The following is a 23,031-nucleotide window of genomic DNA, read 5'->3' as shown; positions in this document are numbered from 1 at the left end:
CGAGATATTTGGCACACGTATTCGTAATATAATAAAGAATGGCGGTACAGAGAATTTGAAAAATATATTAATATGTGGAAATTACTTTGTAATTAAATATAATATTTAAAAAACGAGCCTGTACCGCCATTAAGAAGAACAAACAAATACACTTTCTTCAAATAAACTTTTCCGATGCCTATTGTGTCATTTTGGAACTACTAATGAAATCAAAAATTTTAGTAGTTCCAAAATGACTCAAAATCTAGGCATCGGATAAAAAAGTTTATTTGAAGAAAGTGTATTTTTTTGTTCTTCTTAATGGCGGTACAGGCTCGTTTTTTAATATTGTAGTTAATTAAAGAGTAATTTCCACACATTAATATATTTTTCAAATTGGGCTCTGTACCGCCATTCTTTATTATATTACGAATGTGTGTGCCAAATATCTCGAAAAAATATTCAAAATTACAGCCGCAATCTTGGAACGCGTTTTCGCTACCTGTTGATCGCTACTGTTTCCTCTTAAAACAGGAACACAATAAGATATATTTGAAATAAATTAGTAAATAATATCTAAATATTAGTTTATTGCATGTATTATAATTACTTTAAGGCCATATTAACATATCTAAATTAACACGCGTGCGTAAAAGTAAAAACCGCGTGCGGAAAAGTAACAAGCGTGCGGAAAAGTGAAACTTTCTAAACTAAAATGCGTGCGCGAAAGTAGACATTTTTGCACGCTCGTAGAAAAACAATTTTCTGGCTTATAAACACATACAGTGAGGACGTTTGAGTTGGAATAAAATCATTTTTCGTACTTCCGGGCCTAAAGTGACAACTTCACTCCCTTGTGACAGGTACTAAAGTGTCACATTTAATCCCTCCGGGATTAAATATTGACGAAACTCCCGGAACGATTAAATCACAAACAAACGAATTTAAGGGATATTTTATTGAAAAATATAATTAATTAGAATGGTAATTAACGTTAATATTCAAATTAATATTGTGACAGTAATTTACTTATATCAATATCTTCTCTAATGTTAATAACCGATTTCAGCATTGAGTAATGTGCCCAGAGAGTTGAGGCACAAACCGCTTTTGATTTATCATCGAAGTAGACTAACAGCGCATTTTCAGTAGGTTGTCTCACATTTTTTAAGCGGCACCACTTTTTAAAAGCATCGTACTGCTGCTCGTATAGTTTTCTAGATTTCGGTGGTAACAATTCTTCACCTACTTCGGCTGCTCTTTTATCAATATCAGATACACCTTCTTCACTCATGATACCAATAATTATCAATAACAATGTTTCTTTACAATGACACTAGTAATGACAATGTTTCTAAATTATAACTGTCACAACGCAATGTTACTATGGTAACTTATTTTAAAGACAGTTTATTAAATGAGTTGAAGAGAGAAAAAACTGATTGAAATTATTGAAATAATTAATAAAATCATACCGGAAGTACGAAAAGTATCGTATATACCTTGCGACTGAAGTACATTTAATCCTTCAGGTAAATTATGGCCCTCCCTGCGGTCGGGCCATAAACTTTACCTTCAGGATTAAATGTACTACTTCAGTCCCGCGGTATATAATGTACTATTCTCGAGAATGGGCGTCTCTGGAGATAAATCCCGAAATAGGCCGATTTTTATTTTTAAATTCTAATTTTTTGGTATACATATCATACTAGTGACGTCATCCATCTGGGCGTGATGACGCAATCGATGATGATTTTTTTTTAATGAGAATAGGGGCCGTATGATAGCAGGCCGTATGATTCCGTCGTTATAACAGGTTGCCTTGCAACCAGATGCAGAACAGTACCATAAATGTTTTCCACTTTTTAGCACTTTCTTTAATTGAAATTTAAAATTATTTACCACCAATAACTTACACCCACGTGCACTCATTACGAAATCTGTTATATGTTACAAAAATTTCAGTAATTTTCACAAAATTTATTTGGATTTTCTCTAGTAACTCTTCCAAGAGACAATACATAAATGATGAATACCTTTTACACCACCTTCAAAGAGAGTAATTTTTACAAGTACATACCTGGAATACCGGTATTAAATTATCAACATTACTTAAAAATGAAAGTTACTAATTCCCCGGTAGTTAGTGGGTTATCGAAGAATTACCTGCGCGCCAGAGTTCCCACATAACAATTTCATGTTCTTAGTAGATTCATAGAACATACTTTTCAGAAAAAGTATATACTTAGAATATGCGTAATTACCATTGCGAATGTGCAGAGCATATACTGAGTATATACTACATTACAGTACTTAAACGTTCTATGTATATACTTAGAATGTGCTACCGCACTTCTTTTCAGTATTTACCATGAACATACTTTTTAGAAGATTCTAAGGAGGTGCTATAAACCTTCTATTTATATACTTAGAATGTACTATCGCACATATTTTTAGTATATGGGAAGAATATTCCAAGGAAGTGCTATATACCTTCTAGTTATATACTTAGAATGTACTATCGCACATATTTTTAGTATATGGGAAGAATATTCCAAGGAAGTGATATACCTTCTATGTATATACTTAGAATGTACTATCGCACATATTTTTAGTATATGGGAAGAATATTCCAAGGATGTGCTGTATTTCTCAGAAGTATGTTTTCAACATCACCCAATCTCATCCTAGGTTCTACTAATATTATTTACATATTCTAATTGCATATGAGAATGTAGTTATTACATTCTACAATATTACGTAAAAAGTAAGTATAAAATATATAAACTTTAGTTGTGTTATATTCGCGGTGTGCAAGTACTTGGAAAGGGAAACGAGAAACGACCCTGCGCGAGTCGCGGAGAAATATTGCAACTATCTTAAATAATTCATATTGTCAGTTGAAATTGTCAAATTGACGTATATTTCATACCTTCTGTCAATGAAGCAGAAAAATTATATATTGCTCCACAATATTGATATGATATGCAATTATTATATAAAGGTAAATTTAATTAATTGTATTTTGCTTGCAGTACTGCATTTTAATAACTAATTTTATTTACTACATACAATTGTTGATGTTTTCATAACATAACCTGAATCTTATTTTTTCTTCTTTTATTATTTTTTTGGACTATGGCCTTGACAATTATCCAGTAACCAGGACTAATATAATTGGCCAATATAATTAAAAGTGCGAATAATAGTACAGAGCGTAGAAATAGGGGTCGCTTTGCCGAACTTGCACGGTCCCAATAGGTACCTATGTATAATAAATATTATATGGGTAAGTAGCCTATATTATATAAAATATAAGTAATATATTTAGTTATTATGTGCACATTAAAATAAAAATGTTGCTTATATAATTATATAATAGCCAAATATATATTATATGTATGTAAATTACTAAAATTTATAGGTATCTATTTATCTATATACATTATACATACTTTTACTTACTAGGTATTTAGGAAATATTGAAGTACCAATGTGAATTTATTATTTTCAAGCTGCTTTTTATGTTCTTAAAAATGTTTTAGTCCTTGTCTTCGCTTCGTCCTAACAGCGTAAACATAAATGCCTAACTGTACTCTGACTCTGGTCTGGAAACTATTTTCATATTTTGCCCTTTTGTTACCTATACCCCCTTCCCTTGTGTAGGTATAAAATATGCAATGCAAGGGGTCAGAATGACAATGAATAGCCGTTTCCGGATTCCCGAAAATTATAGTTAAAAATACTTATGGTATAAACTCAAATCAAAATGGTATTATATTCATTTCAATTGAAAACGAAACGAGAATTTCTCATTTTTCTTCAATATAATTAAGTTTTAAACTTTTTTACCATACAATTAAAACGGTTTAAAAAAATAAATTAGATAGTTCAGTAGTACCTACTAAAATACCTAAATTTTATTAATTATTCTTAACGCGAAGTTGATAATCTATAGGCTAACATTATTCTTCTTCCTATACGTACATACAGTATATTCTTTTTAAGATATTTTAAAAGTATATACAAGTATGTGTTAAGCATATACTTTTGCATATACTTACGCATATACTAAGAATATTCGATTAAGGTATATTCTAAGAATAAACTTTTACGAACATTCCGAGATACTACGTACACGAATGTGCTCAGTATATTCTGTGCAAGAATATACTTTGAAGCACATGCAAAGAACATGAAATTTAGAATGTTTTTTATAGTACATGCTATGCTTGTACTACGCATATACTAAAAAGGATATACTTCGACGAATGTTGGTAGGATATGCTTAGAACATGATGCGAACATCATTGTTATGTGGGTTACGAGTTGGCATGTAATTAGGATGGGGGATTAAAATAGTTACGAATTCACCGAGACCCAAATAAAAAGATGAAGTCAAAGGTACGTCGGCATGTACTATCAATGTAATTATTAGGGTATCCTGCCTTGTAGACGTATTTTATTGAAGTGTTTGATCTTTATTCACTCTTGAGGCAGTGGCGCACCTAGAATTTACCTCTGGGGGGGGGGGGGGGTTGGCTTGGGCACCGAATTTTTTTGCATTGTTTGTGAAAGAGAATTTAAATTTTCCTACTATTTTTTATATGCCCTGGAAGGGGTTTTAACCCCCAAACCCCACCCTGGGTGCGCTACTATCTTGAGTAGATTGATGAACTTAACATTAAACAACTTGAACATCATATCGACTATTACTAATATTGCTGATATAAAGATGAATCTAGAACGGTAAAAATAAATAAAAAAAAAAGAAACAAAAAGTTAAACAATAAGCTCGAAAATAAACAAATAAGTTTTCGTTCGACAGAACTAAGTATAGCCAGAATCATGTAGTATAATGACAATTTGTAGGTAACAAAATATTACCTGTCACATTAGCTTAAAAATAAATAATTACCGGAAGTACTCAAATAAGAGAGCTACAGTTAGTAGTTTTAACAATTATGTATGAAAATAAAAATTACAATGAAATGTACAAACCAAGACTAAAAGTTTAAATAATATGAAAAGCCATTTTAAACACAACAAATGCGACAATGTCTCTGAAAATGATATGTCATACTTCTTAGTAAATAATGTATCAAAGACATGCCGTATCGGTTATCCTTGTGTAAGTAATTTATGAATAATTTCATGCATATGCAAAGATTTGTTGGAATAACTGTATTATAAGATTTTGTTTTTAAATTGAAGATGGCTATTTCAAGATTCAGAAACACAAGACAATTAATTGGAAATGAGGATACATTAGAGAAAGATAGGATATACCAAGGAGGAGGTTCTAAATCATGTACCTATATTATTGGACCCTTGGTTGTAGCCAAGATACAGGGAGATCGTAACATAAATCTCCGTCGTAACATAAATCCGGCCTTAACCGTCTTTAGGGGCCAAACGAAAGACAAAAAAACTTTTTTTTTTCAAAAATGAATAACCATTTTCAATTTCGTTGCAACACGAAACTACAGCCGCATCATTATTCTAGCTCAATCAGAGAGTGCAGCAAGCGCCTCTACCGGTTTCGAAACTTATTAGTCTCTCAATATTTCTTCTCTTATTTGGCTCTCTCTGACCCAACTAGGACAAACCCCGTCGTGCAGTCACGGATTGCAACGAACGAAATGGCAGGGATGCCCTAGCGGCAACTTCTAGCAAAAAACTAAGTTTTCAATCTAATAGCACATAAAACAACATCAAAAAATGTTACTCTACATTCTACCAGATTGAAAACAATGGGAACCTTCTCTGGTTACACCTCCAAGGCTTCTACAAATTGCAAGCCATGACGGATGCTGAGCCTAAATGTTGAGAGACTAATAAGTTTCGAAACCGCTAGAGGTGCTTGCTGCACTCTCTGATTGAGCTAGAATAATGATGCGGCTGTAGTTTCGTCTTGCAACGAAATTAAAAATGGTTATTCATTTTTGATTTACATGTTAGTCCAGGGTAATAAGCTAGAAATAGACCATGTTCGGGACACTCAAAGATCCAGGTCGCTGACTACTTTTTTAGTTATTATAGACCTATAGGAAGAAAACCTACCTGTTTCCTGCCTAGAGTTCGCGTCCGTTTTTAATTATTAGCAATTTAGTGCAAAAATCGCGATTTTTTTCGATTTTTTGCACCCCATTCAAAAGCTAAACAGTTGACATAAAACTACAAAATTTAATATTTTAGAACATTGAAAAACCTTCAAAATGCCGATTTTTGAAAGTTAAAAAGTTAATTTGTTGCTACGCGAACTGCAAAATAAGTGAAAATCGTTATTTTTTAATAAGTTTTACTAAAACTACTTTAGAATTTTAGTGTTTTACCCAAAGTTGTGTATTGGGGTACTTAAAAAACCCTCAAAATTTGAGACCGATTCATTAATTAGTTTAAAAGTTATTCTATTTGTTTATTCCAGAGACCTTTATTTTGCAATAACATAAGACAGAAAATAATGAAGATAAGGCAATTCTGCGTATGTTAAATGAAAGTAGAACAGTGATACTATCAAAATGTACTAAAAAAAGATAAAAAAATTATCTCATAGTCAAAAATACTAATGCCAAATTTTTGAAATTTTGTAGTTTATAAACATTTAGAACAACTTTAAAAATATTATCCGTAGAAAAATCATTTTACATATTCAAAAAGTTGGTATTTTACACGAATTTTTAAAAATGTTGTTTAGTTGGTGACTAGTCGTGATAAGTGAAGGGGGAGCTGGGAGCCGACAAATGTACGAGTTCAAAAACTAAAAAAGGCAACTTAAAACTACTATCATTTTCTATATCTCGGGATCTGCTGAATATATTTTGATCTTTCTTTTTTTAATTTGTACGTAATTTTTCTGTACATTACAAATATGTAATTCGTCTATTTGCAATGTGACATTTATTAACTAATAAAAAGTTTAATTTGTTTAAACAATTTTTGAAAAAATATTTTTTCCCAAAAATTCATGTTTTTAATCAGACTATCATTATTAATCATACAAGAAGTTAAGGTATACTTTAACAAATAAATTATCTTCAATAAATAATTATCTAATAAAAATATTTTATTTATTAAAGTGAACTTTTCTTATGATCATTAATGATACTATAATTACAAAAATAGATTTTTGTAAAAAAATATTTTTTCAAGTATTGTTTAAACAAATTAGTCTGATTAATAATTAATAAATTTATAAACAAATTGCATCTTTGTAATGTAGGTAGAAATTACATACAAATTAAAAAAGAAAGATGAAAATCAATTGAGTTGATCTGGAGATACAGAAAATTGTATTAGTTTGAAATTGCTTTGAAATTTCGGTATTTTAACTAGGTGGATTCGTAGGTTCCCCCTAGTAACCGTTTGAACTACAATTTTGAAAAATCGTAGAGGGTGCTGTGAAGATAAGATGTTTATGCAAATTTTTTAACAAAAAATACAAATCCCATTATTTAAAATTAGTCCTGTCGCCAGGGGGGGTACAACGGCCTCGTTAATTCAGATGGACTTACTCAAGTTTTTTTTATGTATTTTGACCCGTAGAACACGAATTTTTTGGGTAACAGTTGATCCGGATGTCGATAAGATTGTTATAGACCAAGAACTTAAGGAATCAAATAACAGCGATTTTTGGCAAAACAAAACAATATTTTGTATTTTTTGGGCCATTTTAAGTAAAAAATATTTCTACAAGTTTTTTCGTAGGATGCACAGTTTTCGAGATAAACGCGGTTGAACTTTAAAAAAATCGAAAAATTGCAATTTTTGAACCCGAATAACTTTTGATTAAAAAATAAAATAGCAAGTCTGCTTACCGCATTTGAAAGTTTAAGTCAAATTATATCGGTTTTGATTATTTGCATTGGTAAAAATTTATTTTTTTATTGTTTAACAAAGCTATAAACACGTAGGGTTTCCCGTGCTTTTACATGCGTTTTAACGCATGTAACGTAGAAATAGTCTTGATTGCACTAGTACCTATTCTACCTACTCGTTCGATTTTAAATGAGAAATCATAGAAACATCACTCACGCACTAGTTGTTTGTAGCTTTGTTTAGCAATAACACAATAAATTTTTAGCAATGCAAATAATCAAAACCGACATAATTTGACTTGAACTTTCAAAGGCGCTAAGCAGAATTGCTATTTTATTTTTTAATCAAAAGTTATTCGGGTTTAAAAATTGCAGTTTTTCGATTTTTTGAAAGTTCAACCGCGTTTATCTCGAAAACTGTGCATCCTACTAAAAAACTTGTAGAAATATTTTTTGCTTAAAATGACCCAAAAAATACAAAATATTGTTTTGTTTTGCCAAAAATCGCTGTTATTTGATTCCTCAAGTTCTTGGTCTATAACAATCTTATCGACATCCGGATCAACTGTTACCCAAAAAATTCGTGTTCTACGGGTCAAAATACATAAAAAAAATTTGGGTAAGTCCATCTGAATTAACGAGGCCGTTGTACCCCCCCTGGCGACAGGACTAAATGGCATCAATGAAATTCCTTAATTATTATAAACAAATTAGCTGTGAATTAAAAAAAGACATGGCTAACTTTGTCCCTAATGAACCCAGGCTAAATTTTTTTATTTGAAAATTCGTGTTAAAATACTAGCTTTTCGAATATAAAAAGATTATTCCTACGGACAATATTTGTAAAGTTATTCTAAATGTTTATAAACTACAAAATTTCAAAAATTTGGCATTAGGATTGTTGATTATATTGATTAATTTTTTTATCTTTTTTTAATACATTTTGATAATATCACACTTTACTGTCATTTGGCATACTCAGAATTGCCCTATCTTTATTATTTTCTGTCTTATATTATTGCAAAATAAAGGTCTCTGGGATAAACAAATAGAATAACTCCTAAACTAATTAATGGATCGGTCTCAAATTTTAAAGGTTTATTAACAGGAGCGTCATTTGAAATTTTGATAGGGGGGGGGCAAGCAATATATATATACAATACATTTATATGCAAACATAATACAAAATTGATCTATTTTTTGTAAATTTCAGTAATTTTCAGGGCCAGGGGGGGGCAAATGCCCCCCCTGCCCCCTATCAAATGACGCCCCTGTTTATTAAGTACCCCAATACCCAACTTTTGGTGAAACACTAACGTTCTAAGATATTTTTTGTAAAAGGTATTAACAAATAACGATTTTCAATTATTTTGCAGTTTGCGTAGCAACAAATTAACTTTTTAACTTTCAAAAATCGGCATTTTAAAGGATTTTCAATGTTCTAAAAAATTGAATTTTGTAATTTTATGTCAACAATGACATAAATGGGGTGCGTTTAAATGGGGTGCAAAAAATCGAAAAAATCGCGATTTTTGCACTAAATTGTTAACAATTAAAAAACGGACGCGAACTCTAGGCAGGAAACAGGTAGGTTTTCTTTCTTTTCTTTCCTATTTTTCTTTCCTATATGTCTACAATAACTAAAAAAGTAGTCAGCTACCTGGATCTGTGAGTGTCCCGAGAAAATCCTTATTACCCTGGACTATGTTTACTCTAATTGGAATACGAAGGGAACCATTCTCGTTGGAACGTTCTCGCGCTGAGCAGATGGGACGTGAATTATAAATTGTAAAATTACCTCATCTTCTTTAGTCTCAGCATCCGTTATGGCTTGCAATTTGTAGAAGCCTCGGAGGTGTAACCAGAGAAGGTTCCCATTGTTTTCAATCTGGTAGGATGTAGAGTAACATTTTTTTATGTTGTTTTATGTGCTATTAGGTTGAGAACTTAGTCTTTTAACTTTTTTTTCTTTGATATATATTTTAAATTATTATCTGTTGTGATTTGCAGCATCTTTATCGAATTAAAAATTTTATGCAAGTTCCCTATTATTTTTAGCTTCAATACTTTATTTTGATGTCACATAGTATCCTTTACCTAATGTCCAATTAATTGTTGATACCCTGTATAAAGTGATACATATTTTAAATAGTTAAACTTGTGATTAATTTAAGCTTACCTTTATATTTTCCGCTGTTAAATAGACTCAGCCTTTTATAGAAGGCCTGTTCTAAGTCTTCTATTACTGGCTGAGCCTTCTTTTCTCTTTTTAAAGCTAACCAATGAGCTGTTTCCCTCCTTATTACTGAGGTATCCTCTTTATCATCCTCGTCATTTATGCCTTGCAATCTATAAAAAAAAAAAAGAAATATAAATATGTATAAATATGCAGTCTGTTTCAAAAAAGGTAACGTCGTCTCTAGGATAAGTAAAAAACTGAAAAATAATTGGAGTTTACTTAGTAAAAATTTCTGTAACGCCATCAGTTTTTAAGATACACGGCGTTGACAAAAAAAAATTTTACACATTTTTTACGGTTTTGCTAAAACTGACAACATTGTAATTTTTGGTACCTAAATAGGTTATAAGAATTGGTTATTGCGCATTTTTTGACATTGTATATTCACCATTGGCGTGCATAAGGGTAATGGTCTGTACATCACTGAAATATATCAAATTAAAAACATTTTTGAATTCCTCGATCAATTTTTGACAAGAAATCTCTTTTGTCTAATGTCAAAAAATCTAATTATCTGTATGGAGAAAGAGAATTAATTAAAAAAATAGAGACTGATCAAATAAATGTATTTAATAGATTCAATTTCGTAACATATTCGAATTATTTGAATCTATGTTTGTAGCGAGATAGAAACCATTTATCCTTGTCAAAATATTGATAAAGTTGAATCGCTAATCTGAGACCCAACTGTCTAGTGACGTTGGTAATTTTTTTTGGAAAGTTAAGTTGCTAGACGTCACTGGAAATTACTACACAACCAAACATACCTACTCATAGCCAATATTATTAATAGTAAACAGACATAAATAACATAAACCTTACGCCAATCAATAATTACTTATTTGCACCATTACAATGTATTGATAACAAATGAGAATAGTATTTTGTACAACAAGAGAGAAAAAAGACGTATTTCTCACGAATGCAGAAGTTGAAGCGCAATAGCGTAATATGTCGTTTTCTCACGTGTTGTACACTGTAATTTTTCTATGGATGCGTTTTTGTCAAGAGTTCAAACTTCAAAATTAAATAATTTAGGTGCTTTTTGTAGATTATATGTCAAAATTGAAATAAAATACATATTATACACGTAATATGTAGGTATTTAATATTCTTAATATTTATATACAGTGGAACCTCGATAACTCGGATTAATCGGGACCGCGGCCGATCCGGGTTATCGAAAATCCGAGATAGCCGGAGAATATGGTAAAAATTAATAAAATACGGTATACTTATCGATAAACTCCGTTAGAATTGAAATAACATGAAATATATTTATAAATACGCACAGTACCTACACATCAAAATTACTAAAAAAAAAACACCAAACACAAACGTAGGCAAACGGAAGCGAACAATACAAGACACACAATACAGTCACAACGATGTAATGTTATTTAAGAACAGTGAAAACTAAAGACCATTGTTTATAAGAGAATTTTTTAAATAGTATTTCCTAAAGAAATTTCCATTTAAGACATTAAAAGTAGCAACCTGGAATGTCAGAAGTCTATATGCAAGTGGTAAATTAGCGAACGTACTCCTTGAAATGGAAAACCTCCAAATTGATGTTCTAGGTATAAGTGACGTACAGTGGCCAGGTTCAGGCAAACAAACGACAAATAATGGAACCATGTATTATTCAGGTAACAACGAGACTAATCATCGCTATGGTGTTGCTATCTTAGTTGCAAAAAAGGTCAACTACTCTGTAGTAAGTTTTACTCCTTATTCTGATAGAATCGTATCATTACAACTTCAGTCTAAGAAAGGTATAGTGAATTTTATTCAAGTTTATGCTCCGACGGCAGATAAAGAGGAAGACGAAATTGAACTATTTTACCATGATATGGAACAAGTCTTAAAGTCAATGAAGAGACATCACACTACAATAGTAATGGGCGACTTCAATGCCAAAGTTGGCCAGGGAAGAGTGGATGGATATGTGGGTGAATATGGTCTAGGAAATAGAAATGAGCGTGGTGACCGTTTAATACAATTCTGTCAGATGGAAGAATTTGTAATAGCTAACACACTCCTTAAGCTACCAAAAAGAAGATTGTATACATGGAAATCTCCCGGAGACACAACCAATAGAACAATCCGAAATCAAATTGACTTTGTCCTCATTAGAAAAAGATTTCGTAATTCTATACTTTCTGCTAAAACTTACCCTGGAGCAGATATCGGTTCAGACCATAACCCCATAGTAGTCACATTACGAATCAAATTAAAGCTGATTAAAGAACCCACGCAAAGTAGAATTGATGTTAAGAGATTAAGGGAACCACAAATAAAGGAACAAACTGTAAAAACTCTTACTAAAAATTTACATATTGCCCAAGAACTGAATAAAAGTAGCTATGACATTGATCAGAAATGGGAAAATATAAAACAAGCAGTAATTAAAACAGCGAGTGAAAACTTAAAACCAAAGAAAAGAAAACATAAAGACTGGATGACTGAAGAGATACTATTATTAATGAATGAAAGAAAATCATTCAAAACAAAAAATCCAATTAAATATAATGTAACCGATAGATTAATTAAAAAGAAAATAAAAGAAACTAAAGAGAGAATGTTACATGAGCAGTGTCAAGAACTGGAAGAATTTGAGAAAAAATATGACTTTTTTAACATGCATAAAAGAATTAGAGAACTAACCGGAATGAAAAAAACACTTCAAACTAGGCAACTAAGAGATGAAAGTGGTGCACTTATTACAGATATAAACCAGAAAATACAGAGATGGACACAATATATAGCACAGCTTTTTGAAGACAAAGAGAGAACAGAAGCACCAAAAGAATTTAAAGATGATACTGGACCTGACATTATACGAGAAGAAGTCGAATATGCAATGAAACAAGCTAAAAGTGGTAAATCTCCCGGGCCTGATAAGTTCCTATCGAATTACTCAAAATTGTGGATACTGAATCTATTGACCTTCTTTTGGATTTATTTAACACCATATATATAACAGGTATAATACCTAAAGAATGGCTCCAATCGACATTTATACTGCTACCCAAAAAAACCAATGCAAAGGAGTGCAATGAACATCGCACCATAGCCTTAATGAGTCATGTCTTGAAATTGTTTTTAAAAGTGATTCACAATAGAATACATAAGAAATTAGACGAAGGCATAAGTGATACACAAATGGGATTTAGGAAAGGTCTGGGAACACGGGACGCACTGTTTGCAGTAAGTGTTCTTTCGCAGAGATGCCTAGATATGAATCAGGAAGTATATGCCTGTTTCATTGATTTTGAGAAGGCATTTGACAAAGTGCAGCATAGTCGTCTTAAAGAAATTTTGTTAAATAAAAACATAGACAGTAGAGACATTAGAATTATATGTAACCTCTATTGGAATCAGACAGCAAAAGTGAAAGTTGAAAATGAACTGACTGAGGATATCCAGATTCGTCGTGGGGTGCGCCAAGGGTGTATTTTATCACCATTGTTATTTAATTTATATAGTGAAGCCATCTCAGAATTAGCGTTGGCCGAAGTCAATGAGGGCCTAATAATAAACGGTGAGCCACTTAATAATATAAGATATGCTGACGATACCGTACTTTTAGCGGGAACACTAGAAGAATTGCAACACCTTGCTCAACAATTAAATATACATTGCAACGATTATGGACTAAAAATAAATTTGAAGAAAACCAAGTTCATGGTATTTACAAAAGCACAAAACATCAGAGTTAGACTAGTACTGGATAATACAGAAATTGAGCAAATATCTTCGTACAAATACCTTGGAGCATGGATCACAGAAGATACTGATCAGACAAAAAAAATAAGATGCCGCATTGAAATTGCACGATCCATTTTTAACAGAATGAGGAAACTTTTCTGTAATCGCAATATCAATATAACGCTCCGGATAAGAATGCTTCGTTGTTATATTTTCTCCACCCTTTTGTATGGGGTTGAGGCATGGACACTAAAACAATCCCACATTAAAAACCTGGAAGCATTCGAAATGTGGTGTTATAGACGTATTCTGAAAATATCATGGACAGATCGTAAAACAAACGCACAAGTGCTCGAACAACTAGGAAAACAATGCGAAGTTTTAAATTCCATAAAAATCAGGAAGTTGGAGTACTTGGGGCACATCATGAGAGGTGAAAAATACGAACTATTAGGGAATATAATGCAGGGCAAAATCAAAGGCAGAAGAAGCGTAGGAAGACGTAAAATCTCGTGGCTACGCAATCTCCGTGAATGGTTTGGATGCAGTTCAATTGAACTGTTCCGGCGCGTAACCAACAAAATTATAATTGCCAGAATGATTTCCAATCTCCGATAGGAGCGGAACTTTAAGAAGAAGAAGAAACAATGCTAAGACAGTTTGAAATAAAAAGGAATAGGTACTACAGACAGGTGCCTGTTGTTTCTGCGGCGTGTGCTATGAGTCATTGTTACTATCTTATAGTTCAAATTACACACATACACATTATCTCTCAAATATTATATTACATACATTTTTATTGTTGAAAGGTTTGTCTGATAATTAACTATTTTGATGGGAAATAAGCCACAATTAAATTGAAAAATAATTTTATTAACGTTTCGCGACGCCCAAATCGGGTCGTTGTCAAAATACAAAATATTGAAAATCAAAATGTTTATCTGATGAAAATCGGTCCGGGTTAGCCGGATTTTCGGGTTATCGGGGGCCGACTTATCGGGATTCCACTGTACTTTTAAAAGTTTAAGTTTTTCAACCTAATAAAAATATTTGTAAAATAAAATATTTTTAAAAGATTTTTAATTGAAAAACTTATTGGTCCATTTCCCTGGTGACACGTCCAAGGCTTCTACAATATGCAAGCCAGATGGATGCTGCAGTGAAGACTAAAGGGAAGGAATTCTACACTATGCAATTAACAACCCCCGTCTGCAGCTTGGTGAAGTTTCAACGGAAAATGGACCTAGTTACTCTATAGGAGTAATGCTAATATAAAATAAAAATGTATACCATTTTAATTCAGTTGCAATGCGAAGCCAAAACTGTCTTAATTTTTACTTATAGCCCAATAAATGACCGTTTTGGAGTGTAATTTCCAGGGGCAACTCCGAATTGGATGAAAGTTTGGATTTAGGTTCTACTTACCCTCTACTACAAAGCTGAATTTGTGCCGTTGGTTGCTTTTACTTGGGGGTGACATTTACCCCTTCTCGGGGGTGAAAAACGCGTGTTTAAAATAAGGCTGGAAATGGATAAATTGACTTATTTTAAGCACCTTTTGTTCTATAAAGTTTTTTACGTAAGTCAATACTTTTCGAGTTATTCGCGATTTAAAATGTTGATTTTTCGACAAAAAAACTACGTTTTCAGACCGTTTTTCCCAAATAACTCAAAAAGTAAATATTTTATCGAAAAAAATATTTTTAGCAAAAGTGTAGCCTATAAAAAACGAAAAAAATGGTGTACCAGTAAAGTCTACAAATTGAGTAGAAGGAAAGTTGTAGCTCATGAAAAATACGTTCTTATTCGTCCAATTCCAAATCGAATAATTCAACGCGAAATCACCGAAGAAAGAAGCATTTTTCGGAAAAAACCTTATTAACATTTTTAAAGTATCGAAAAAAAGCTTATTATTTGTTTTTTACAAAAGTCCACAGCATCAAAAATAAACGAGTTACACTGAAATAAAAAGTTGGCCCCTTTTTTTGGTAAAAAAAATCGTGAAAACCTCCCTCTATTTAGCACCCCAAATGAAATTAATCGTTTGGCTTTACCATATATTTTAACTGCATGTGTATTGTTTATATGATCTGTAAGTTTGATTGGTTTGAAGTGCTTATTCTTGAAAATATTTGGTTTTATAGCAAAAAAAATTTCTAAAAATTTTTGAAAAATTTCATTTTTACAAAAAATAACTTAAAAAGTATTAGTGATAAGAAAAATCTTAAAGAGTAAAGAAATGTAGGTTTTGCTATTATAAACATGCTTGTTTCATTTTGTTTCTCCGTAAGACAAAAATTTGTTAAGATATGGCTGTTCAAAATTTGCATACGCTCGTGATTAGTGACCCATTCAAGCTTTCTCAATTATAACCCTTTCAAAAATAAACACTTTAAACCGGTGAGACTGACAGATAATATAAAAAAATAGATAGGTAAGTAAATTGTTTGTAAAGCGGCAGCGATTAATTTCATTTGGGGAGCTAAACAAAATCAAGATTTTCATGATTTTTTACAAAAAAAAGAGCCAATTTTATTTTGAGCGTAACTCGCTTATTTTTAATGCTAAAACTTTTGTTAACAATTAAAACAAAGCTTTTTATAAACACTTTAAAAAAGTTTAAATGGGTTTTTCCCGAAAAGTGCTTAATTTTTCGGTGATTTTACCTTGAAATATTCGATTTGGAATTAGACGAATAAGAACGTATTTTTCATGAGCTACAACTTTGTTTTTATTTGTTTGATAGACTTTACTGATACACCATTTTTTTGGGTTTTTTATAAGCTACACTTTTGCTAAGGATATTTTTTCGATAAAATATTTACTTTTTGAGTTATTTGCGAAAAACTGTCTGAAAACGTAGTTTTTTTGTCGAAAAATCAACATTTTCAATGGCAAATAACTCGAAAAGTATTGACTTACGTAAAAAACTCTATAGAACAAAAGTTGCTTATAATCAGTCAATTTATCCATTTCCGGTCTTATTTTGAACGTATGTTTTTTCACCCCCGAGAAGGGGTGACTGTCACCCCCCAAGTAAAAGCAACCAACGGCACAATTTTAACTTTGAAGTGGAGGGTAAGTAGAACCTAAATCCAAATTTTCATGCAATTCGGAGTTGTCCCTGAAAATTACAAGGTATCGCCGAATTTCCCGTTCATTTACTGGGCTATTAGGTTAGAGAGCGCAACCAGCACTCTTATCGACGATTTCACCTCTTGTTAGAGGCTCTTCAGAGAATGCATAGGCATCTCTACTCCAGGTAAAAATTTTCGACATCTATTAGTCCCCCATTGCAACTGACGTGAAGGTAGTAGGTGCGTAGCGGCATCTGCTAAATGAAAGTCTAACTTTTTTAACCTAATAAAAATATTTGTAAAATAAAATATTTTTAAAAGATTTTTAATTGAACAACTTATTGGTCCATTTCCCTGGTGACACCTCCAATGCTTCTACAATATTCAAGCCAGATGGATGCTGCAGTGAAGACTAAAGGGAAGGAATTCTACACTATGCAATTCACAACCCCCGTCTGCAGCTTGGTAAAGTTCCAACGGAAAATGGACCTAGTTACTCTATAGGAGTAATACTAATATAAAATAAAAATGTATCCCATTTTTATTCATTTGCAATGCGAAGCCAAAACTGTCTTAATTTTTACTTAGGTTAGAGAGCGCATCCAGCACTCTTATCGACGATTTCACCTCTTTTTAGAGGCTCTTCAGAGAATGCATAGGCTGCTATCTCTACTCCAGGTAAAAATTTTCGACGTCTATTAGTCCCCCATTGCAACTGACGTGAAGGTAGTAGTGCGTAGCGGCATCTGCTAAATGAAAGTTTGAAAATGAAAGATAAGCGTGCTGGTTGCGCTCTCTAACCTAAGTAAAAATTAAAACAGTTTTGGCTTCGCATTGCAACTGAATAAAAATGGTATACATTTTTATTTTATATTAGTATTACTCCTTAAGAGCAACTAGGTCCATTTTCCATTGGAACTTTACCAAGCTGCAGACGGGGGTTGTGAATTGCATAGTGTAGAATTCCTTCTCTTTAGTCTTCACTGCAGCATCCATCTGGCTTGCATATTGTAGAAGCATTGGGGGTGTCACCAGGGAAATGGACCAATAAGTTTTTCAATTAAAAATTTTTTAAAAATATTTTATTTTACAAATATTTTTATTAGGTTAAAAAAGTTAGACTTTCATTAGCAGATGCCGCTACGCACCTACTACCTTCATGTCAGTTGCAATGGGGGACTAATAGATGTCGAAAATTTTTACCTGGAGTAGAGATGCCTATGCATTCTCTGAAGAGCCTCTAACAAGAGGTGAAATCGTCGATAAGAGTGCTGGTTGCGTTCTCTAACCTAAGTAAAAATTAAGACAGTTTTGGCTTCGCATTGCAACTGAATTAAAATGGTATCCATTTTTATTTTATATACTTTTATTTGTTTAAAATTATAGTTACCAGTTATATTGGAACAGTTTTGAAAGGTAATTCCTGGAAAGTTTTGATTTGACACATTTTATTTGACAATAGTATATTGTACAACAAGAGAGCAAAAATACATATTTCTCACGAGCGCAGAAGTTTGTTAGCACGAGCCGAGGTACGAGGCGAGTGCCCCAAATCAAGCGAGGGAGAAATATGTCGTTTTCTCACCTGTTGTACACTGTACTTTTTCTATGGATGCGTTTTTGTCAAGAGTTCAATCTTCAAAATTAAATAATTTAGGTGCTATTATGTTGATTATAAGCCAAAATTGAAATAAAATACATATTATACACATATATAGGTATATAATATTCTTAATATTTATATACTTTTATTTATTTAAAATTATAGTTACCAGTTATATTTGAACAATTTTGAAAGGTAATTCCTCGTAAGTTTTGATTTGACACATTTTATTTGACAAAAATATTTGTGTTTATATTGTGCATGTTACCATGGAGACCGCGATTCTACGTATGGAACCAGTGAGAAAAAATATTTCTCACTGCAATGGCCGACTTTCCTCACAGCCTGAGAAATTGTTCGTTTTGAATGTACATAATATGTAAGTAGTGAGAGAAGTTGCACATTGTATAGCATCCATAGAAAAAATTATTTATTGTAGAAAATAAAAGTAGTATTTTGTAGAAATAAATTCCACAAAATTTTATGAGTTTAGTATACCTACACTCCCACTATTTAAAACCATTCTTTTTTTATGAAAGATGAAGTTGATTTGAGCAGTTCATAGTGTGAGGTATGAATTTTTGTGTTGTATATTTCCTAATCCGAATGTGTCAAAATGAATCTCGGCTAGAGATTATAAAGCTTTTTGTAGAATTAGAATTCAGTTAGTAGTTTTTTAGAAACAAATTTACAAAAAACAATAATTATTAAGGCATGTTTTCAACACAACATTGCAAATAACTCGGAAAGGAAGAATTATTCGAAAAATTACCGAGAAAGAAAAAGTATTTATTTCGATGAGATACGCTTAAAAACATTTTAATCGAAGTGATTCCGGCTTGTAAAAAATTTTTAAAGATACATTTGAACTTTGAGATATAGAATCGAATAAAAAAAGGTTTAAGGTCGTGGATCCCTCGTACCAAAGAAAAGTTTATTAATAGCAAGCTATAAATTTGTTCATAGCTTAACAGTATCAAGGCGGACAAACCTTGATGCATGGGAACATTGGAACAGGGGAAGTTTTAATTTTGGAACATGATAAACGTGTCATTCTGACAAGTTTATGATTGTGAAAAATAGCATGTTGTTTTAAAGCTTATTCGAAACGTAGAACATGTCAAATGACTGGAATTATGTTGGTGATAAATAGCACTCTGATTTTTGCATGAGAGTTTAATGAAAGGTTAAAAAATCAGTTGGAAGTTCTGTCCGACATAATTATTGGGAAGTTTTCGTAGCCGACGTTAAAACCTGTAAGAAATAGACAAAAATTCTGGTGATAAATAGCTTTCCGACAAAAAAGCCAATTCATTAAGTAAACTATTTCTTACAAATAATGACTGTTGTCCGAAAAAAAATGGGTAGATTTCGTAGTCTGACAATTTAAAAAAATAATTTTTGAAATTTCAATTCTCTGTTAAAAGTACCTACCTACAATCAAAAGAAATTACATATTGGTATGAACAAATTCCACCCAAAAATATCAAATTTTTGGAAATATCTAGGTATATACTATTGTGTATCAATTTGGCAATCAAAGATAGAATAAAAATTTAATTTTTTTTAATATAACGCGGGCACATAAATTTGATACACCCTGTATATTGATTTGTAAATATTTATTAGAAGTTAGCTTTCACGTAGTAGGTTTCTCCTTAATGAGTTTTTCCATGAAGAAATAATGACATTTGTAAATAAGTAAAGTGAAAGGAACATTTATTTAGGATTATAATTTAAAAAGATTGTTTTGTTATTACGGAAAAGGTAAAACCACAGGTAACTGTAATTATTAGTTTTTAGAAAAATGAAAGGTAGAGAGATTTGGAATTTTAATTTTAAGAATTGTTTGAAAGAATGGCTGGACTTTCGAATGGAAAAGAGAAATGTTTCCGATTGGCTTGGCAATTTGGAAGTAGGAAAGAGAGGTTGAAATGTTGAGACAGTTTGGAAAAGAAAGATTATTGTGTTACCGGCATCCGAGAAGAGCAGTCAACAGTTTTCGTGAGTAGTTCAGAAGCAAGTACTAGTGGTTGTTTTGATAGTGAGAGTAGCTGAAAAGTGGAACGAGAGACAAATCAAATCGAGAAGAAATACCTCTTTGATTCTGTAAAGTCCAAGAGAGTAAGTTACAAGAATTATCGTTATTAAAATTATTTGTGACACCAAGTAAAAAAGATACTTGGGTCTCAGGAGATTATTGTTGAGAGAAAGAGAGGAGAGAGTTTTGGAGTTTATTGAACGAGGACTGACAAAAAGAGGCCTGGCTTGTGTTTTGGAGAAATAGTTGCTGGTATCCTGCTGTATTGTTTGCTGAGAACGGAAAGGGCTTTGATTGGTAGCCTAACATAATCAACAAGGAGAAGCTGTTTGGGTCAAGAGGAGACATCATTGTGTGTGAATCAAAAAGGTCAGTCAATAACCTATGTGATAGATTTTCTTTATAATCAGAAGTTAATTTTTTTTACGTAAAAACATATGAATTTAAGATTCCAACATTTCAAAAACTTAATAGGAAGTATAAGTAATTTTGCGAATACCAAATTTGTTTGTTTAGCTTTTTTTATTAATGGTATCAAGACCAAAGCGATAAATATTTGTTTGAATTAGTTTAATTTAGATGGTAAAAGTTTCTTTTGGACAGTTATGTCCACAGGATTTAATTGATAAATTTACAGAGCATCGCTTTTGATAATATAGGTATTTGTATGTGTTTATTTATGGTATTTCTATTTATTTCCTTTTCCTATTTTATCCCGATAAGGATCAACTAAGAGATACTAGGTCTGTTCGTACAGGAATCAGAAACTATCACTGACTATCAGCAACTGCACGACGCATGCGTGTTTCAATATTAGCGTTCGCACAATTGAAACACGCATGCGTCGTGCAGTTGCTGATAGTTAGTGATAGTTTCTGATTCCTGTACGAACAGACCTACTGAAGCCACGAGAGAGGATAAGTATAACCTTGGAGAATTTAATTAAATTTTTTATGACAAAAGGCACCCTGAGATTTTTTCTTAATATTTTTTATGTATGATTTGCGACAATTAAATATTTAATCAAATAAATACTAATTAATATAAAAGTAATAGAAAGCAGGTCATAACAATACATACATTTATACTTACCTCACTGTTTTCGGAGTGTGCTTGTATGTACATATATACAAATGCAAGTATGTGAATATAAGAAATAATATACCTTCCTACAACTAACATAGCTTTATCAATATGCAACTATGTCAGTCAGAAAAAATGATTTTTTATTTGTTTCCTTTGAATTTCCCAAAGTTTTTGTCCGACAAATAACTTTTTGCGTTACAAAATATAATTTGTACATACAAATATCAAAATTAGCTTGCTATTTATCATCAGCATTTTTGTCTATATCTTACAGGTTTTGAACGTCTGGCTACGAAAACTTCCCAATAATTATGTCGGACAGAACTTCCAACTAATTTTTTAACCTTTTATTAAACTCTCATGTAAAAATCAGACTGCAATTTATCACCAACATAATTCCTGTCATTTGACATGTTCTACGTTTCGGACTCGTTAAACTGCCCAACATTTTTGTCGGACAAACATTTTTCATACTTAAAAACAACATTATATTTTTTCACAATTATACACTTGTCAGCATGACACATTTATCATGTTCCACAATTAAAACTTCCCCTGTTCCAGTGTCCCCATGCACCAAAGTTTGTCAGACTATTGACACCGTTAAGCTATGAACAAATTTCTAGCTTGATTTAAATAAATTTCTTTTGGTACGTGAGACCCAGGACTATTAATACCTATTGTAAAAATGAAAAAAAGTTTGTCGGTTTATGCTCTGCTTATGAAGGTAAACCACAAATCACCTACTTCTGGATACTTAATTCACGACACGGCTTTATTTGAATATAAAATTTAGCGCTCCAAGAGATTTGTATCGGAACTAATCCTAGCGGGAAATGATGTCTGTAAATAAATCTTCAATAAATTAAAAATACCTGATGAGTTGCTTAAAGATCTTTATGGGATCTCTTTCCAGCAGAGATTTTTCTGTAATATTTTTAACTTCTGATCCAAAAAGGCTGAAATCTATATGAGTATTGGCCATAATTTGACAGTAGGTACCGAAACGATGAATACCCATACCAATAAATTGAACTAGCAATAGCGCAGAGAACATAACAAGGAATACAAATCCAATAGGTTGTAGTTGCAAATAAGTCTTCTCAATTATTATCTGAAAATAAAAAAACAGTATTAGTGATTTAGATATTATTAGACTCAGCGCTTAGAAAAGGCATAAGTACCTAAGGGGTTATGATAACAGACGTTATTATTGTTATCAAATTAGTAAGAAGACCCCCTCTGTGGCTTAGTGGTAAGAGCGTCTAACCTTTGGGTCGAAAGTTCCGAATGGTAGTGAGTTCGAATCTCACCAGGGTCGGGAATTTTTTCATTTATTATAAATTAATAAATGAAAATAGTTTCTGTCCTTGTGGGCTCGGTACTCACCGCCTCACTGGAGGGACCGCAGACGTTCGGATCCAATTAGCGTCTCTTTGCAAAGACAATGATGTCGACTTTGCAAAGTAACAAGACAC

At 32.0% G+C, this 23,031-nt stretch overlaps 1 protein-coding gene across 2 annotated transcripts in view; it reads right to left on the bottom strand.

The window, feature by feature from the left end:
- The window catches only part of LOC114334348 (chitin synthase chs-2), a 167,101-nt gene that overhangs the window by 3,174 nt on the left and 140,896 nt on the right, over positions 1 to 23,031 (bottom strand). For both annotated transcript variants that reach the window (XM_050646885.1, XM_050646886.1), the window contains exons 18-19: positions 22,429 to 22,667; positions 9,976 to 10,145 (exon numbers count right to left, since the gene is read on the bottom strand). In XM_050646885.1, the coding sequence (XP_050502842.1) occupies positions 9,976 to 10,145; positions 22,429 to 22,667 (409 nt within the window). The remainder of the gene's footprint in view (positions 1 to 9,975; positions 10,146 to 22,428; positions 22,668 to 23,031) is intronic.

The sequence above is a fragment of the Diabrotica virgifera genome, chromosome 3 (genome assembly GCF_917563875.1).
Source record: "Diabrotica virgifera virgifera chromosome 3, PGI_DIABVI_V3a".
In the NCBI taxonomy this organism is placed as follows: Eukaryota; Metazoa; Arthropoda; class Insecta; order Coleoptera; family Chrysomelidae; genus Diabrotica; species Diabrotica virgifera.
Note: the sequence above shows the minus strand (reverse complement) of the source record. Positions and strands in the feature narration are given on the sequence as shown.